This window comes from Silurus meridionalis, chromosome 10, assembly GCF_014805685.1.
Source record: "Silurus meridionalis isolate SWU-2019-XX chromosome 10, ASM1480568v1, whole genome shotgun sequence".
NCBI lineage: Eukaryota > Metazoa > Chordata > Actinopteri > Siluriformes > Siluridae > Silurus > Silurus meridionalis.
The window spans coordinates 19869826-19890880 of record NC_060893.1 but is presented as its reverse complement, the minus strand read 5'-3'; the positions used below and the strand labels follow the sequence as shown (position 1 = coordinate 19890880).

The window sequence follows — 21055 nt, the reverse complement described above, 5'->3', positions numbered from 1 at the left end:
TGCTTGAGTGCTACTGGGTACTCGGGAGCTGCAATTCATTAAAGGAAACATGGATTCCAACATGTACTAAGACATTCTGAGTCAAAACATGATGCCCTTACTTGCAAAACTGGCCGAATGGCAGTTTCCCAACATAGTAACGAACCCAAACACACCGCCAGGATGAGGCTCACACAGAATATTGACACTTTGGACTCCAAAATATAATCCAAGTTTAATTTCTATATTACTGTCCTTTGAGAAGATATAATAAAATGGATGTTAAAATGTGAGGGGTGTAATCACTTTTGTAAGACACTTTTGAAAAATTTACTTAGTCACAACACGACCTGCGTCTAAAGATCACGAGCACTCACTGTTCTTTTATTGTTAGTAAAAATGACATCATAGTTTCCGAGGAATGTTGCGACACTTGCATTAGCACTGTCGTAGGGTTTGCATTATTAAAAAAAAAAAAAAAAGTGTTGTTTAGTGAGTGACGCTGGCTGGACGGATTAGTTTTTTGGCACAATTTATAAATGCAGATTTTTGCACATAAAATTTGCCATGTATGCAAAGTTTTTAAAATAATAATAATAATAATAATAATAATAATAATAATAATAGTTTAATGTTACATCTGATCATAAGATAGATATGCGAGTTCCTATTTGATTTTATTATAACCTTTATTCTTCTGGGGAGATGTTCCACTAGATTTTGGAATGTGTTTGTGGAGATTTGTGGAGATTTATTCAGCCACAAGGGTGTTAGTAAAGTCAGGTAATGATGTAAGTGAGGTGAGGAGGACTGGGGTGCAGTCAGTAGCGACCTTCATCCCAAAGGTGTAAAAGGTGTTAAACTTGCAGGCCACTCAAGATCTTCCACTCCAATCCATGTAAAGCATATCTTCATGGAGCTGTCTTTGTGCACAGGGGCATTGTCATGCTGGAACAGATTTGGGTCTCCTGGTAAAGGGAAATATTTTATGCTTCAACATGTCCAGGGACATCCAGTACAATAGTGTGCCTCCAAGTTTGTGGTAACATTTTGGGTCAGAACCACATAAAAAAATCAGGGGTCCCAATAAACCAATATACTCTATATAAAGTACATATTAAAGATTTCTTAATTAAGCAACACAAAAAGCAGGATCTTTGCAAAAGACATGTCCGGTCAGCGTAGGATTCTAAAGTCTAGATTACAAATTGCTTAAGCTCCATCTTCTATTATTGTTATTACACACACTTCTCTCCAGACACATATTGACCTTAAATGATTGTGGCCCACCTTAGTTGGAGAACAAAGGATGATTTACAAAGGAAAAGGAAAAAAAACTGAGGTTTCATGTTGCATCACTTTCCGTGTAACATGATGTTTCTGGTTTCTGTTTCTGGTGTTAATCAAATGAATAGACAAAGTGTTCAGTTTAATAATAATAATAATAATAATAATAATAAACAATTAGCCTTCCATTAGGATCGAGAAACATGCTGATGAGAGTTTTGCCCTCTATTCAAATGTGCCTTTGTGTGTGTTTAGTGCGACCAGTGATTTTGATTTCAAATAAAGAAAAAAACAAACGTGAATGCCGAGAAATGTGTCACATGACTTCAAAGTGAAAATGAAACTGGGATACATGCCCCAGCAGACCGTGTTTTCTGTCCGCACTCAGCGTAGGTGCAGGCAGAGAAGAGGTGAAGAAAGGAACTTGGAGACGCTGGATGGGACTGACACATCCAGAAAAAAGAGCACCACTAAGAGAGATCAAAAAGCAAGAAAAAGAAAGAGAGAGAGAGAGAGAGAGAGAGAGAGAGAGAGAGAGAGAGAGAGATTGCTCAGTGCTACAGGTAAGCCTCTATCTTTTTTATCCTTTTACTTGGCTACTCCTGCTGTAATCAGACTACACATTATAACAGTTTGACTGATTTGACTTGTATCAGATTTCCGTCCTGCTGTATTGTTTTTCTGATTTCACCGTTTATTATGCACAGATATTTCATGTTCTTATCTCTGGAGGAACAGGTCTACCATCATGTCTGACTCATAATCCAATAGAGATCAGACACAGGTATTAGTGACTCTGTCATCAGACTACGATATCATATTTAAATAACACCTTTTGATTCCGTACTCAGATATCAGACTCTGTCATCAGGCATTTTTCCAAATCAAATATCGTTGTAGAAGGTTTGAAGCAGGGGTGTCCAGGCTTGCATGTTTTTTTTTTATTCCACCCAATCAAGGGCAACACCTGATCATTAAAATGAAAAAACATTAGGTAGGATTTGGTGTGGACTTGATTGCAATTAAAACCTGCACCCATTTCGGCCCTTTGTAGAATAGAACGAAAACCCCTGGTTTAAAGACTTACAGAAGAATGAATGGGAGGTGAACCTCATTATGTGTTCCCTTCAGCTCTGCCCTCTTTTACAAACCAGCGCAGACACTGTCATATTTACAAAATCTTTGTGATCATCATTTACATGATGGTTTGTCTAAAACCTGCTACAGGATCTGCCTCGCTTTGGTGAACAAAACGATTTGCTGAAGCAATTACAGATCTCAAGCTGGTGCTGCATGTTCTCATAAGATGAAAAACAATGAGGAAGCACAACAGTTTTGTGGTCGGAGTTTAGGTGACAGGCAAGTTAATGATGAAATATTAGACAGACATACTGGTTTTGCAGGGAGTTTAAGTAATTACTCATTCATTTAGTTTTTAGCCAGACTGCTTGTTGGTATTTTTCTCTTCACCTCTTGAGAAAATACCCTCTCATTAATAGAGCATGGGACCAACAGAAATGATTAACCCCACATGTTGCATTTTGACTAAATGTTCATTTCATGTTAAATGTTGCAGAAAAAAATCCTTATGTATAGAGCTGTTATAAGCCATAACCACATTTAGGTCTTTTACAATATATGGATAAATGTTAATGGACACCAGAACATAGAATTGATTGTGTTCTACATTAAGACCCCATTTTGCTGTTATAATAACATCCACTATTCTGGGAAGATGTTCCAATAGATTTTGGAGATTTGTGCTCATTCAGCTACAAGGGTGTTATCAAAGTCAGGTACTGGTGTAGGTAAGGTGAGGATGTCTGGGGTGCAGTCAGTGTTCCAATTCATCCCAAAGGTTTTCAATAATGTCGAAGTCAGAGCTCTGTAGCAGTACAATCAAGAACTTCTACTTTAACCCATGTAAAGCATATATCCATGGAGCTGGCTTTTTGTACAGGGGCATTGTCGTGCTGGAACAGGTTTGGGTCTCCTAGTTGAAGTGATGGGAAATTTGAATTCTACCAAAGACATCCTATACAAATATGGGCCACCAGCTAAAGTTGGAAAAGCCAGGCGTCCCAATACTTATGTCCAAACAGTATATCTTATTTATGCTCAACTATTTAAAAAAATAAATTTTCCTCGTTCATTCCTTCAACTTCAGAAAGCATGGTTGATCAGAGGCATCTGGATCTAGGAGTCTATAGAGGAGCATACAGTGTGAAAAATACACTGCGGATTACAAAGCATCAGCATTCACATTAGCAAAATCATTTACACCACCAACCAGTTTATCCTTGCCAACTGATCTACCAGCATGTTTTTGGGAGGTGTAAGAAAACCAGAAAACCTTGATGGATCACATAGGTGAACAAAGAATGTGAGAAAACGTGGAAAAAAGTGCTTTCTTACAACCTGGAAACTCCCAAACACCACATCACCTAGACCTGGAGAAAACAAGACCTGATACACGTTTTGTCTCGCTCCAAACGAATAACAGATAAAACTACAGTCAGTTAAACAATAGAAAATATTTAGTTATATATAACCAATATCATGCAATTTTCTTGTATAACAAAGTAGGCTAGTGAAAAAAAATCTCATCTTTTATTACATATTATTATCTACAGTATTATTACATACTGGGACCTTAAAAGATACATTTTTAACTTTGGTGACTAAATTGGATCTCGAACATCCTCCTGTCATCCTTTTGACCACGAACATGATTACACCGTCATTTGGAAATGAAATGCTACAGACATGGATTTATTTAGAAGCATATTTTTATTTATTTTGTTTTATTTATCCCTTAATAGTATTACTTACCTCTTGGCATATTGTTTAATGGTAAATATTAGTAGCTTAAGATGTTGACTATGACCCAGTGAGGGTAAAACCACAGCAGTTGTGAACTAGGTATTCACAAATGAAACCTAAACCTGCCCTTACAGTGTAAGCAGTGTATCCTAGTAAGTCGATTTCATAAAGCAAATCATGTACTCTATATTATAAATAGACTCCAATTTCATGAATGACATCATGCTATTGTGCAGGATGCAATCAGCAAGTCAGATTATCACAGTGAAGGCATACAAACAAAGCAGAAACTCAAATTGCCTCAGAAAAATGCATGCATATGTTCTGTAAGGGACATCGCCCTGGAAAAACGTTAAAATGGTTTAAGCGCTCTTGAAACTGAAACTGAAATTAAGAACGATTCTAAGAGTTTGTGTGTATGGTACATGGACTGCTCTCTGGGTGTAGAAGCCTAAATGCACAATCTGTGCACCAGGTATGCAGGAAAGTGCACTTTTGCCACATCATATACTCATTTTATTGGCAGAAGATGGTGAAGAAATGGTCGCTACACTGAAGTTTAGGTTTCATAAGGAAGGTATTTCGTAGCTAAATCCAGGTGTGATTAGTTTACAGCTTTATTAACTATAACTGAAGAAACATAAATTTAACATATAGATTTTATGTACAGTTTGTGTAAACAAACAAAACCACATCAGACAGCCTTAGACTTGGTCATTTGCTGGTTGTATATGAACTGTTTTCTGTGGCTTGTTTTCCGTCTTTAATAAGTCACACAGATGTGAACAAAGGGAAAGTTTGAACTGAGCAAACTGTGTCTCTTCCTACATCAAATATGACCAGTGAGTGTAATCTGAAAGGCAGCAATGCAGCATGCAGGTGTTCAGTCATGACACTACTGCCTTGTCTACAAAATCAATATTTGTTTGCTGTACACATATCCACACATATCTACATATGCGGGGGAGTGGGAGCTCAGTGGTTAAGGTGCTGGGTTACTGATTGGAAGGTTGTGGGTTCAAGCCTTGGTATTGCCAAGCTTCCACTCTTGGACCTTTGAGCAAGGCCCTTAACCCTTTGTACTCCAGGGGTGCCGTATCCTGGCTGACCCTCGTTTTGACCCCAACTTCTAAGCAAGCTGGGATATGCGATGAACGAATTTCACTGTGCTGTAATGTATATGTGACAAATAAAGGCTATTCTTTATATTAAATGCTGTACATATATTTGCATATTTATCTACATTTGTTTTATTAATTTGCACAATCGCTACTATCCGCAACACATTTACACCAAGGAGTATTTTATCACAGATGAATGATGTACCAGAACGTTTTCAAAAAATATTTGCTTTCTTTCAACCTGGAAACCCCCAAACTCACTGATATCAAAACCAGGGAAAAAGAAGACCAGACAAATGTTTGTCTCGTTACATACTGTATATATTTAAGTATAAAAATAAAGAGACTTCTTTAAAAATACTTTATGCATCAATAATTCATGAATTCTAACAGCAGTGACAATCAAAACCGATGGCAAACCATTACCTCGAACATCGGTGTATAAAAGCAGCTGATGCTCTTTATAGGAAGAACAGACCTGTAGAACAGGTTAGAGTTTAGACTAACAATAGATCATCTCTGGGGGAAAAAAAAAAACAGGTTCGTCAGTTTAAGACGGTTAAGAATAAACATGATATTCATCTGGATTTAATATGGATTTCTACAGGTGAGAATGGTGAAGGAGTGTGCGGTTCCAAGGCCTCGGGGTCATGTGCCGGCAGTGTGTGCAGTGGTACTGAGCAGTTTGGCGTTGGGGTTGGTTTGGCTGCTGGACTACAGGCTGATGAGAGAGATGTCAGGACTTGTTATATTTTCTTTGAGCATGGGGAAGACACTGCACAGCCTCTGTTTACTCACTGAAGAGTGGCTTTTTCATTCGCAGCAACGGTGAGATATCTATTCACTTTCAATATTTCATCATATGTGTATTGTATAAGTAGGATATAAACCTAATAAGACAGATATCGTCAAATTGACACAAACCAGGATGCATGATCTGAACAGAAATGTCTATTCATTCATTGTCTATCCATTACTGGGCCGGTCTAAATATTTGACAGTTTAGAGGAACACTAGTTTCAGGTGAACTATCATCCAACAAGTATTTAACAGCTCTAATCATAGAACCACCATGATCTTTACTCTGCCCTCAAAACGCATATTAAAAACAGAGGTGTAAAGTAACAAAGTACAAAAACGTTCATTACTGTATTTCAGTAGATTTTGCTGATATCAGTACTTGACTATTTTTCGGACAACTTTTTTCTTTCACTCATTACATTTTTAAACAAATATCTGTACTTCCTACTTGTTACATTTTCAACAGACACGTTACTGTAGTTTTAATCTATTTGTGTGGAAACATAGCAAAGGTTCCGTTTGGTGTCCTGATCATTTACGTAATTTTAAACACCATAATTACCTTAAAACATTCACAAGAATATTTTGGCCTTATGCTCTATGTTGAGTTTGGTTTCGCGAATACTGAACATACCTTTGCGTAAAGCATCAGTATTTGTCCGTGGCTATGTTGCTTAGAGTATTAAAAAATTGGAAAGTATTTATGTAATGTATATTTAGAACAGAAAAATGTGCGATCAAGCTGCGATTAATTGAGGCAACTCAGGACGATCATTCGATTAATCGCAATGAAATATTTGAATCGATTGACAGCCATAATTTTAATATGTGAGGTTTAGTTACCAGCCTGACACTAAAACAGGTAGTAGTAATGACTACTTTTTACTTATACACGTCAGAGCGCAAACTTCTTTACTTCAGTAAAAAAAGTATAGTCAGTACTTTAACTTTTATCTCAGGTCTTTAAAAAAAAATAAGTATCTGTACTTCTACTTAAGTGAAGGATGTGTGTACTTTTGCCACCTCTGATTAAAAACGATAGGTTACTATTAGTGTCACCCCAGTCCTTGAGTGGACATTCATCGACTGGCAATCAATTTGTAAAAAGATATATTTATGCTTGACGTGCAATTACATCAAGTCTTACTGTGACAGTTCGAAGAAAAGGCCCTGCTGTGCTTTCAAACGTGTCAGATCTGGCTGTACTCATCCTTCTCAGTGAACCTTTTCACTTCTCTTGTGAAGATTTAGAAGAAAAGTGTTTTCTTGTTTCATTCTCTTGACTTTGAGATTTATCTGTACTACATAATTACCACAGTTGCTCTATACTGTATGTTGGAAAAGAATAATCCTCTAATGGAGGTCTTGATTCAGGACCTGAAGGGGTTTCACTCCCAGGATACATAAAGTCCTGGTGGTTAACCTGCACTACAGCTGTTATGTTGTCATGGCACTTGGTGTCCCTCCACACAGCATGTAAAATGTCTGCAGAGGTATCCAAATAAGAGCTACAGATAAAATCCTTATCTACTTTTTTTTTTGACAATTTGTAGACCCTGGCTATAATTTTGATCGCCTTTTTAGTTGATATACATGCATAGAAGTCAATGACTGTCTCTTAGCCATGAAGCAGTTGATGACATAGTGAGTCAGCCCGATAGCACACACTGTTTTTGCCAGCACAGAAAAATGGGGAACTGTGCTAACCAGTATGGACACGTGAGAAAGGAGGGACTGTCCCCACTAAATGAGAGTTTTTTTTGTCAGCGGGAGATCCCAGACTTAAATACAGAAATTGGGAAAAATAATTCCTAAATAGAATTGGGGATTTCTTTGCCATAGCAAAAACATATACCCTCAGGCCATGTTCAAGGGGCAAGCTGAATGGCTTGCATTTCTCACCAGGCAAGAGGGGTGTCTTGTTAGGTTACATGGGGGGAGGAGTGTGAAGATTGAGGCAATGCTTTGCTAGATAGAATTTGGATACTTTGGACCTGTTGCCCAGATTTATCAGGTAATAGCTACTAATAGGTAGGGTGAGTGATTCCCATGAGAACATAAGAAGCCAGTCAACATTTCAATCCATTTCTCATGCTACATCACAAGGACAGTTTACCAGGCTGATAGGAAAGTGCTGACTGCCATTTATTTTCTGCATACATAAGCTCACAGTTGGCCATGTTTGGCTAGTGTTGCTTAGTCAGAAAAGCAAATAATGCCATCTTTCCTTGCCACTTGTAGGCAATGCATCAGACAACGCAATACATTAATGAAGGCAACAAAATAAAAAAATAAAAATTGTGATTTATAACATGGTGCAAGTTCATACAATATATGTATAGCAACTACACCACCCCTTTGAAACGAATTCAAAGGAGAAAGAAACCTGTTTAGAGCACAGGCCCAAAAACGAAACCCTTCAGATGGCTAAGGTACAAAATTTCTCTATGATAACTGCTTTCGTAGCGTGCGGCAAACCTTTAGGCATAGGGGGACATCCCTCTTACATTAAAGACTCAAAAGGCAATTACCACAATTCAAATAATAATACACAACTTAAAACATAACCCTTCACTCATAACTACAAAAGAAAACACAGCAAAATTAAATCCTATACACAAAGGGATGCACACACGCACACAAAAAACAAGCACCCTGAGTTAAGCTGGTGACATAAGGCTGGGAAGGTATCATCAATTAAAATTAAAATATACAAAAAACAAAGGCCCGGCCAACCAGACTCGTACACAAACAATTCGCACAATACACATGCTGCCACCATGCAGCACACTCCTGAGACCGGCCAACCAGGGGACCAAACAAAAACAACACCGGAAAAACAGCAATTGACAAATCTAAAACAGAAAAACAAATATTAATAATACATCATATGCTTTAAAACACAACATTTAAAACCAGGGTTACCAACTGCACACTCACTTATTTAATTAAAATATTAAATAATTTACCTTCATTGGCAAATAGCAGATATAACAATCAGTTGATGTTCAAGCATTTATCCAGATCGGAATCAAAACACATTCCCAAAGTAAGATCCAAATAAGACCTTTCATGCCATCTTATTTACACAAATAAGACAACGCCCATATATTTACCTACACCAGCAGCTGCCAACATACACAGTCAGCATTGCTCAATTTATCTGTATCTAAATAAATAAAAACAAATTTTCCATACCATCATCTTCTTCTTCTTCTTCTTCTCGTGGTGTTTTATGGTGGTTTGGCAGATCCCATACCATCAAAATAAATCCCTCTAAATAAACAAATTAAAGCAACAAACTTGGCCTACCTCCTCTAGGGCGACTTCAAACACAACCAAACAAAGCAGCACTATAGCCCATGTGCTCTCAAAACAGGGCCCACATTTTGAGGCCTCTTGCCCAGTGCCTGCTTAAAAAGTCTTGGGATAATTAGCCAACCACACCCCTACTGGTAGGTGCTTGCCTGGATACATTCATGATGTCTTGGGTGTCTGTAGATTCATTGAAAATACATTCAAGTTCTTTCTAAAGTATGTAGTTCTTTCAATTTCTTTGCAGGTGTAATCAGATTAAAGACTCTTCCACTTTGTGCTCTCTGGCAGGTATGATGGCAGAATCCAGCACATGCTCTGGGCCTGTTTCAGCGGGGCTACTCAGATAGGAGTGGGTGTGGTCCTTCTCCTGACCCTGCTGGAAGGTTTTCAATGGACACATGACAAGTTTGTCTTTTGTGTCCTAACCTGTGCTTTCTACCTGCTGCTGAAGACCCTCGGAGTTCTGGTAAAGACAGTTTTACTCGCACAAAAATCCCATAAGCATTGCAAGAACTCACCTCACTAAATTAGAGTGATTTCAGTAGCATCCTTGGAGATTTGTTAGATCTTGTGAACGTTTATATCAGTTCGGTAGCATTTAGAACATTCACAAGACTGGACTGGACTGACATTTAAGAGATTGACATATTTGTTAATGTTAAAAACAACTATTTTGATCTTAGTAATTTTAATAGTAAAATTAGTAATTTTAAGTGATAATCAGAGCTGAGTTTCTGTACAGTGGCATTTTTGCTTTTGATATCTACTGTACTTCCACTTCACATCAGATGTATATGCATAATTTAATAATAAAAAAAGATTATACCAATATTGGAGTGGATGAACTTGGCCACACCCCCACTGCCCACCTTTGCGATCACCTGGAACACTGATGGCACACCAGATTTCCTTATCAATCCTTATCTGACATCATCAATGCTCTTGTAGCTGAATTAGCACAATTATTATTAACTATTAGCATATTATTCCCACAGCCATGCTCCAGAATCTAGTAGAGAGCTTTTGAGGAAGAGTGGATGAAAAAAAGCAGGACTAAATGTGAATTTTGATGTTAGGTAGTTAGTTAGGTTTGATGAAACTGTTAAACATATTGGGTTTATTAGATCACAAAAACAAAAGTGCCTTGATGCTTATTTTCCCTGACCGTTTTGAAATCAGGGAACCCTATAAAAAAACGACCAATCACTGTTGATGTCTATTGAACTGTTGCTCGAAGTTTCTTAAAAAGTGATGTCTAGAAAGCTTTTGGCTGTATGAGTGTCAAGTACTTCAATCAACAAATGCCTTCCTCATCCCTTTTTCTCTGTTCCCCCTTTTTCTTTCTCTTCATATCTCTTTCTTGCTCGTTCTGTCTCAGGGCCCTGCTCCGGTGGAGATCTCAGAGGTGTGCGAAAGCAGGAAGCTGAACGTAGCTCATGGCTTAGCCTGGTCCTATTTCCTAGGTTATCTGAAATTTGTGTTACCAGGTATACACAAACACACACACGCACACATTATTTATGCTGTTACGAGAATGGTACACCACACACTCCCAAACATTCCTTCAATCGAGTTGTGTCGATAAATTACTACTTGATGACGTCCCTAGGGGGCAGCAACACACACTTAAAGAATCTAAATCAGGGGTCACCAACCTTTTTGACACCGAGAGCTACTTCTTGAGTACCGATTAATATGAAGGGCTACCAGTTTAATACACAATTATGAAATAACAAATTTGTTTAATTTACCTTTAATTATATGTTATTATTAATAATTAATGATATTCATCTATATCAGGGTCAAACTCAATTGCACAGGGGGCCAAAACTGAAAGCACACTTTAGGTCGCAGGCCGAACAGGATAAACATTTATTGAACACACTTAAACAATGTGTTTTTTTTTTTTTTTACATAAATATGAATAAATACAGACAGGAATATTATTCCAGAATGAATAAACTTAAACTTTAAATAACTTAAAATTTTCTGCCCTCCTGTCAGAATTATACAAGTTAGAAATATGGACATGCTGCGAAAAAACCCTGAACAAATAAAAATTGTGCTTTTAAGTAAACGTAAAAATAACAACAAATCAAAACAATCAGATTTCTTTGCTCTTATGCCATTTTATAAAAAAATATCTTAAACTTTAAATAACTTAAAATATTTTGCTCTCCATAAAAATATCTCCAGTTAAACACCAGACGTCTCACAGCTTCATCATGCAACTCTTCAGAAACTCTCCCTCAGTAAATAACCGGCTGATGTGCCTCTGATTTCTCCTCTGTTTTCACACCAGCTTCACTTTGTGATTTTGCTCTGGTAAAAAATGTCTGCTGAAATGTCAGATTCTTCTTTAACTCTTCTTCTTTCTGTATCTTCTGCTCTGCATTCAGTTTTTTCAGCTTCTCCTGATGTTTTGTCTCGTAGTTCAGTCTTAGATTCAATTCCTTAATTACAGCCACATTCACTCCACTAATAAGACACACGGGTTTACCGCCAGTGTCAGTAAACATCTACTCAGAATCCTATCAGTTTTAAAAGGCTCTGTTTTCAGGTAGTCTAGCGTTCGGTAAGGCAGCTGAAGCGCTGCATTGTGGGATCTGTAGTTTGTGTTATCAGCGCTTCATATCGCCGGGACATTAATAACTATAATAATAGATCTTTATAAAATCATCTCGCGGGCCGGATATAATTATACGTCGGGCCGGATTTGACACGGAGTTTGACACCCCTGATCTATTTGAAGACACTGATCAAGTTAATGATTTCTCACAATAATTATCAACAATAATTCAACAAAGTAGGAAACGGATATTTTTAGAAAAGGCCTGTGTTGGTGACCCCTGATCTAAAGAGTGTATAATGAGGTATTTAATACACTCATTACATTTACATTAAATTCACATTTCTGGCATTTGGCAGACATCCTAATCCTTATTATTGCCTCATTATAACTGAGTAGATGAGGGTTAAGAGCATTGCGAAGGGGCCCAGCAGTGACATTTGGTGGTGCAGGGTTTGAACTCAGAAGCATCTGATTGCTAATCTTTTAATTGCTGAGTTGCCACTGCCCACAGCTTCAACTTAGAACAAAACACTGTTAAGATACGTATTACTTCTAAAGAAGAGTTCAGATGAATCAAAACATTTCCAGAGAAACAATAATTTTTGAACTTTCCCCACTGTTGGACAAATAAAGGTATATCTTTCAGCAAACAGAAGTGAATCCTGAGGTGGTTTCACTCTTCTAGCCTATTTACATCAATGCTTGCAGTATTATGTGATCCAGCATACTTTTCTGCTTACCACAGTTATAATCAGTGTGGATTTGAGTTAATATAGCTTTCCAAACTTCTTAAACAATTCTGAAGCTGCATATTCAGGACCATTTTTCTTTCTTTCCTGTGTGTGTTTCCACAGAGCTAGAGGAACAGGTGAGAAAACACTACAACCAGACAGGAGAGATTCTGCATTCCTCCCGGCTGCACATCCTCCTGCCTCTGAATGCAGTGGCCCCAGCCAAGATGGAAGAAGTGGACCAGAACGTACTTTTCCACCAGAATCTCCCGGAGATGCAGCTTGACCGGGCTGGAGTCAGAAAGAGAGTCTACAAACACAGCATTTACAGAATCATCGACCACGAACAAAAGGTTAGGTGCGACGCATTGAGATACCACTTGTTCAACTACATCATATTAAATCGGATACTTTAGGAATCATTTGAGAAATGTTCCTTTAAGTTCAAGATCGATTCAAAAGGTTTGTTGGGTTTAGCTTTCAGGCTTTCCATAAAAATTTTTATGCAATATTCATAAATATCGTAAAAAAAAAAAAAGCATCTAAAAATTTGGGTCAATGCCAAACATTTGCATAAAATATATCCGGGTAAATAAAGGTTAATAAACATCATCAACACAAATACATTCCTTTTTTTTTTTTTTTTTTTTTAATAAATAGGACGTATTTTTTTATCACATTCTTTAAAAAAAACAAAAAAACACTATATGGACTAAAGTTTGTGGACACCTGACCATGAGATTTGTATGTGATTTTTGAACATCCAATTCCACAGTCAGTGTTCCAATTCATCCCAAAGGTGTTTAATATGTTTGAGGTCAGAACTCTATCGCAGTCCACTCAAGATCTTCCAGTTTAACCCATGTAACCCACATCTTCATAGAGCTGGCTTTGTGCACAGGGGCATTGTCATGCTATCATGCTGTCATGCTACATCCTATACAATGATGTGCCTCCAACTTTGTGGTGAGTTTGGAGAACCAAATATAGCTGAAAAATGTCTGGGGTCCCAATACTTTTGTCAATCAAATGCATTAATAAATGATGAATAATTTAGCATAAACGTACAGCATCGCATAAACACCTAGATCACATGAACTAGTGGTAAAATAACAATATTTTTAAAAATAGATGCACAATCTGGTTTTATGTGTAAAAACCCAAAATAGTTAACATTCATTAGCCAAGAAATACACATAATACGTACACTAATACTTTGTTTTTGTCTCAGATGTCACATAAATTATAGAGTATTACATTTGTAGAATGTTTACGGAACGTTTGCTGATCTTATCTTTGATCAGAATTTATATTAACTTTCCCACAACAATATTTTCATTGTTAACATTGAGCGAATTGTTAAAAACACCTCTGTTCTGGTAAATATTATTAGAACATTGCAGTAAAGTTATGTTCGTAAAATTTCACAGCGTCATGTGATTAGCTGATTTTTCTAACCCTTTCTTTTCTCTGTCCCCAGACATATTTCTGTGTAGTGGAGTACGCCACTCCACTGCTTACCCTCTATCAGATGTCTCAGGACAGCACTGCTGCGTTCAGTGAGCAGGACAGGACACAGCAGGTCCTGCTCTTCTACAGGACTCTCAACCACATTCTGGAATGTTCTCTAGAGTGTCGCAACCGCTACCGCCTTATCCTGCTCGATGGTGAGTCTTACTGTAACACAAACTTCTCATGCTGGAGATCTACAGCTCTTAAGCTCCAGGGTTGGAAAAATGACTGAAACTAGAGATTATCTATCTATCTATCTATCTATCTATCTATCTATCTATCTGTCTGTCTGTCTGTCTGTCTGTCTGTCTGTCTGTCTGTCTGTCCATTTGTTTAGAGATTTGTAAACTCAAATGACAATTAAAATGTTGCTACTTTTAAAGTTATACTACGTGAACAAAAGTATTGGGACATGTGACTGTTCCAGCCATATGTGGTTCTTCCCCAAACTGGTACCACAAAGTTGGATGCACACAATTGTATAGGACATCTCTGGAGACCCAAACTTGTTCCAGCTTGACAATGCCCCTGTGCACAAAACCAGCTCCGTGAAGATATAGTTACATAGGTTGGAGTGGAAGATCTTGAGTGTCTTGCTATTGAGCTCTGACCTCAACCCTACTGAACACCTTTGTGTCTGATTGGGATCATAAATCCCTAAGAATGCTTCAAAAGCTAGTGGAACATCTTGGAGATTATTGTAACAACAAATGGGACTAAATGCTTAAAAAGCACATATGAATCTTTGTCAGCTGTGTACAAACTTTTATCCATATAGTATATATTTCAGTCCAGAAAATCCTAGTCTTTAGAACTTTTGACTGTGTGACTTTTAGGTTCACGTTTGTAAAAAAAAAAATGCATTGGTAATAATTTCTCATAAGCATTTTTATTTAACTCTCATATTTTTTTTTATTCAAGACCAGCAAGCTGATGGTGAGCCTCAGCATCTGTCCACGGAGATTATCAAGCACTTGCAGCAGCAGGAGCATGAGATCCCTATGGTCCAGCCAGAGGACCTGGCCCAGCCCGTGCCAGAACAGGGCATGATCAGAGATCCACGTTATCTTCTGCAGCAGGAGGAGCCACTCAGCTCACTTCCCAGTCTGATGATTAGCGCCCCACAGTCGTTGAGGTCCGAACCAGAGGAGAATACAGACTATACCCAAAACTACTATAACCACAACAGACATCTATAAACCAACGTTATCACACACTACATCCTGTATTTAACTTGTGTTTATAGTATCTTTATATGTAATTGTGAATATAGTGAATATGATTCGACTCACTGTGAATCCTTTTGTGAATGTATGTTTAAGATTACAGATGTTTCTGTAGATCCCAGTGTCTAATATATACATCTGGACAAAAGTTAGTGGACACCTGACCATCGTATATGCTTTTTAAACATCTTAATTATTCTACATTTAGTCCCCATTAGCTGTTATAATATCCTCAAAAATAACTCTTAAAGATGTTCCACTAGATTTTGGAGATTTGTGGTCATTCAGATTTTGATGTAGAGTGAGAAGGCCTTGGATGCAGTCAGCATTTCAACTTATCTCACAAGTGTTCGGTAGGGTTGAGGTCAGAGCTCTATAGCAGGCCACTCAAGATCTTCCACTCCAACCCCTGTAAAGCGTGTCTTCAGTGAACTGGCTTTGTGGACATGGGCACTGTAATGTTGGAACAGGTTTGGGTCTGCTAGTTCAAGTGAAGGAATAATTGAATGCTACCACATCCTCAATCCATTGTGTGCCTCCAATTTTATAGAAACAGTTTGTAGATCCACATACAACTGGAAAAGTCAGGTGTCCCAATATTTTTTAATACCTTTCCATCTATCCATATAGTACAGTGGAACTCGCCCTCGGTTACCTCGACAGCCCTATTAAGTCGACGTTTTTGAAGTGGAACCGCCAAATTCTCGCTTTTTCTTAGCATTTTTTATCGGTTCTGTCGACTTTTTTTATGTTGCGGAACCCTGATATCTCGAGCACAAGGGGGGAAAATTAGAAATTTTAATGTCAGTTATGTCGATCGGCACTGTGCAGCCGCAGAAGAACTCGCGAAAGTGGCGGAAAAATCAAACCTTACAGACACTACAGGTGTTTGTATTGTATACTGGTGAATCTCTGCTGTTTTTTTGTTAAATGTTATGGCCTCGGCCGTTCACGTTTGAGACTTTTCTGTCCCTCGTTTTTGGGTTCGGTTTTGAATCTTCCGGGTTTTTTTCCGGCTTCGCGCCGTGCCGCCGGTCGCGGTATTTTTTAATTTCCCTATTTTTCCATTCACAATCTCTCTCTCTCCCTCTCTATTTCTCTCTCTGTCTCTCTCTGTCTCTCTCTCTCTCTCTCTCTCTCTCTCTCTCTCTCTCTCTCTCTCTCTCTCCTCTCTCTCGGCTTATCTCCCCCTCGGCATCGCGGACGTAAGTTTTTCCGGACACTTTGCTTTGTGTGCTTGTGCGGATTACTTCAGCCTGATTGTCATAAGTTTTCAGAAACTTAGTTACTGTTTATTTTTCTTTTTTTTCCACATGTGGACTAAATGTGAGACGGCACTGTGCAGCCGCTGTTTTTTTTTTTTTGAGCGATCTGTGTTTATAATGTTGGAGACAAGGTTTGTATGGAGAATGGACGGTGGTTTGTATTGTATACTGGTAAATCTCTGCTGTTAGTAGGTGCACTTATGCCTTTTGTTGTTAACAAACTTATGTACATTTTTATAGCATGCCTTCATAAAACAAATCGCGGCAACGCTGTTGTGTAAAAAACCCTCCAAAAACACGTGCATGCACATTCTCATTTATTAACGCACATCATGTACATAAAGAAATTTCAAGCACGTTAATATATTGCCGCCATTTTGATTTTCGTTTATCTCGATCATTGGTTACCTCGATGCTTTTTGGCGACCCCCTAGGACATCGACATAACCGGAATATATATATATTCAGTGTTTAAACAATGCCATGAGTACACAATGAATTCAGAGTAGAAGAATTCATTGCAGCCAAGTTACTAATTCAAGCCCAATAGAAATGAGTTTATTAGAGGGACATATGCACACACACACACACACACACACACACACACACACACACACACACACTGCTTTCCCAGTTCATCTCACCTACTCTACACACACGAGTCAGGTGTGTGTCTGCGGCTCAATTAATGTTCAACTTCATTAACTAGGGTATTTTATTCACTTTAAATGAAACGATTCTCTTTAATGTAGTTGATGCAGACTCATTCATAAATGAGTTGCGACAAAAATGCTGATTATCGATGTAATTCTCCATGAATCTGCTCTATTAGCGATTAAAACATGACTTATCTAGTGAACGTTAGCTTGTTTATAATAGCTTGTAGCATAGTGCACTGACACTAACACACCAAAGCCGTTTCCCATGCAGTGTTTTATTTGGGACGACTTGGCATAATGTTAACATTAACGGACACAATTGGATATTGTTTATCTGTGCATTTACTAAATGAGCACTGTGCTACATCTGAACTGACACCACTGTATTTTTTTGTATAATCAATTTCTATTCTGTTCTTAAGTGTCTTAATTGATTTTAAATACAATTTTATACCTTTTTTTAATTCCTTGTTTTGCTTTGTCATTGAACCTGAGAAAAACTTAAACTTAAAATAACAATAATGACACAGTCTCCATGCTACAATAATAAAAGCAAAGTTTTTCACTGTGGGGACATATCATAATAAGTACAATTTGACTGTATTATTTGTGTCCCCCTTCAAAAATTGCTCATGAGAAATTTCATATTTATTGTCCCCCCCTACTGTTAAATTAAATTTACGCCCATGGTTGGTTTGAAAGAGGCAGATGTAGAGAACAGGGGGGTATGGAGACTGGATGATCCACTGTGGTGACCCCTAATGGCAGCCAAAAGAAGAAGAAGCTACATGAAACTGTCAAATTGCCTCCCCATAGAAACTGCATACAAGAACAAATAATATAAATTTTACTTGCTGAAAGTATGGAAATTATGTTTACTGAAACTGCAAACCAACAGTTATTTCTAATGAAACACATGGCACAAGTGACACATAGGAAATGGGGAAATATCATGCTGACGCATATTCGTGTGGATTCAGCACCATGTATGTGGACTTTTTCACAGAGAAGTGAGAGCCAACTGCACTTACAGACATTGACATCATGCTGACGTGTCTTTCCTTTTGTGGTGTATCTTTATGAAGGCCATGTAAAAAATATCCCTGTCTGGTGAGTCACACTAACCTGATTGCCAGGTATGTGGGGAAAAAAGTTTCCCATTCAGCTTTCTTTACTGAAAGACTGTCATTAACACAAAGAGGAAATTTAAAGGAAGGGAAGGGGGTGGAGCGTTGGTAATTATTAGGTTTGTATCTCTAGTTAGGCCAACGATCTTAATGTTGTCCTGTGTTGGCACACACTTAGAAACTCCTACCTGTTTTAAAAATAACTTATCAATTGGAAATATTGTGTATATAATCACATACCAAGAGACCAAGTAAGATTTTGCGGGCCAGTTTAAGTCAGCCTCTCTCCAATGTAGCTTCAGCTTTAAAAAAAGGAGTGGAATGACTTGATATTGCAGTTCAGCCGCTGCAAGATTTAATGTTTTGTGATTCTGAGACGCTATTCTGCTCACTCTGGTTATAAATAATGCTTGTTTGAGTTATTGCAGGATACTCCAATCTAACTTACACCAATTGAGTCATTCTCCTCTTATCTCTTCAATCAACAAGCTTTTTTTAACGCAGGTCTTTACAATGAAGAGTACGGAGTATACATGAATTCCTATCTTGGTTAACTGTTTCATAGTATTGTTTTATTTTATAGTACTGAATGCAGACCTAGACCCTGAATATATATGAATGAATTTGGCTAAGCCATTTTTTGACTTATTCTTATAACCAAGATTTGGTCAACAGACAAGATTTAATTTTAGTTCGGGCATTATAAAAATCAAACTTTTTTTAAAATACATTTCTTCGTTATTGTGTTTGAATTTGACATTTGACATCAACTTGAACAATTAATCTTGACCTGCATCTCCATGGTTTTTGGGCAAGGAGGAAAAACACAACCAGTACTCATATACTTATATATAATTATATATTATATAATTTTTACTTTGACACAGACACACACAGAGCGCTTCCTGAACAAACAGAAGCTAGCGTCGTCTCCACCGCATGTGCTTTTATAGCTTCCTGGTTGTGTTGTATCCCCGCCAGTGACGTCGCGCCTTTCTGTTGTACAGTTTACACACCTGATCCAGAGCATGGTTCCCAAACTGTTGTTGCAGCTCGAGTTCCTGGAAGAGAAACACCTTTTCTTTGGCATTACATCATTATCAATTTGAAGTTGGAATTCGTTTGAATGAAATCTCGTGCCAGCAACGTGACAAACACTTTCTTGTGAAAGAGGAACAGGAAGTTTTTCTCACATAATCTTGCCATCAAACTGTCAGATGTAAGCCATTGCTAATCCTTGTTACTAAAAATAAATCTAAAAAGAATTCAGAAAAGAATCAGGCCATGAATAAGGAGACACCGTCACAGAAATCAAAGTAGTATTATGCATAATGTAACAATTAAAACTTCACCTTACATCAGACACTGCAGCCTTCAAACTTGGCTGCCCCAGACTCCAACTCCCAACACACACTTGTTCACAATTACCATCATAATGATGAGTCACACCTGCTACCCAATTACTGTTTCCAAAGCCCTTTTACAGCAACAGTTTAACAGGACTTTTCAGGTTTATTCAGCTCATGGTTACGTACTATATACACTCAGCTGCTTCTCTCTGTCAGTTTTCTTTGTATTGTCCCTCCCGTGAGTCACTTTTGACGTCAACTGTTTCATACTTCATTCTAAATTCTAGCTTGTCCTATGATATTCTGATCTCATGACTATTTGCTTGTTTACTGAATTTAAACCTATCTCACCTGATTATGTCTAAACCTGCTTTTGTATCTGTCCAGCAGTCATTACACAAAATATCTGGTGTATATAGATAATAAAAATATTGCCACACTGCCTAAAAGTGATCCTTCTTCATAGCTGAATCAGCAAGTAAGAACAGTAATCAGAGGCCAAGCAAATGCCACTAAAATTGCTGAAACTTGTAAATAAAAAGTACTAATGAATGTGATTATGAATTAACACGATTTAGTGTGACATTGTGGGGTTTTTGTATATTTTTTGTATATATGCGTGTGACCATGATTTAGGATGTGATTGTCATCCTGAAATACTCAGGCATAGGCCATGTGGAAACTTCCTAGAATGTTTTACATTATTAATGGACTAAAAAAGTCTTCACTTTGAAAATGCACTGATGTGGGTTAATAGTATACTGATATCACAAACTCTTGTGACCCGAGCTTGCCTTTATGCAAAATATGTAATTGTATTAAAGTATTAAAGTCTGTTGTCATCTCTATATTTACTTTAAATTTGTCCATAAGCAAACTTGACTAGTGGCCTTAATATAGGTTGATCCTTGGCCACAATAAAAATAAGAAACAAAAATAGCAACCACTTATTTGTTTTTTCAGCGGCTCTGTATTCCTGAAAAAATAATTGAAGTAGCCTTTTTATATAATTTTCATTGTCTGATTTGAGTTGTGAAATTTGGTGAATGAGTCACAAAAGGCATTTCAAAATAGACAAACTTAATTAATCTTAGATGTAAAAAGATTTAGGAAGTATTGCATTTGAGCTCTATTAATGACCTCATCATGGATCAACCACTTGAGTTCAGTATTATGTGGAAATTCAAACAAAAGCAAAATAGTCGACTTAGCTATTGTTTGTCCAATGACAAACCCAAATTGTGGGTTTATTGAAATATGATCATGTGGATTGAGACTCGTACTG

The 21055-nt window shown here is 37.6% G+C and overlaps 1 protein-coding gene and 1 long non-coding RNA gene across 5 annotated transcripts; one reads left to right on the top strand and one right to left on the bottom strand.

Moving 5' to 3' along the window:
- The first annotated feature begins 1618 nt into the window (after nt 1–1618).
- On the top strand, nt 1619–15431 carry sting1 (stimulator of interferon response cGAMP interactor 1). 4 transcript variants are annotated; one of them, XM_046859278.1, is made up of 7 exons: nt 1619–1829; nt 5818–6038; nt 9618–9795; nt 10708–10816; nt 12756–12985; nt 14113–14299; nt 15066–15431. In XM_046859278.1, exons 1-7 carry the CDS (start codon nt 1704–1706, stop codon nt 15341–15343), a joined length of 1329 nt encoding a protein of 442 aa, XP_046715234.1. In that variant the 5' UTR covers nt 1619–1703; the 3' UTR covers nt 15344–15431. The 4 variants fall into 4 exon arrangements, with proteins under 4 accessions (XP_046715234.1, XP_046715235.1, XP_046715237.1 ...); XM_046859279.1 differs by lacking the exon at nt 1619–1829 and having other exon boundaries at nt 4257–6038; XM_046859281.1 differs by lacking the exons at nt 1619–1829; nt 5818–6038 and adding an exon at nt 9434–9466.
- A 3832-nt stretch (nt 15432–19263) lies between these two features.
- Nucleotides 19264–19982, bottom strand: LOC124392758. Its single transcript, XR_006927209.1, has 3 exons — nt 19779–19982; nt 19615–19676; nt 19264–19482 (listed from the first exon to the last, which is right to left on the bottom strand). It is a non-coding gene; the product is annotated as an uncharacterized LOC124392758 (long non-coding RNA).
- Between the last annotated feature and the right edge of the window lie 1073 nt (nt 19983–21055).

Coding starts and splice junctions, on each gene's coding strand:
- sting1 (XM_046859278.1), top strand. CDS start 1,704: ATGGGACTGACACATCCAGAAAAAAGAGCACCACTAAGAGAGATCAAA. Junction 6,039..9,617: donor CTTTTTCATTCGCAGCAACG/GTGAGATATCTA, acceptor GCTCTCTGGCAG/GTATGATGGCAGAATCCAGC. Junction 14,300..15,065: donor CCGCCTTATCCTGCTCGATG/GTGAGTCTTACT, acceptor TTTTTATTCAAG/ACCAGCAAGCTGATGGTGAG.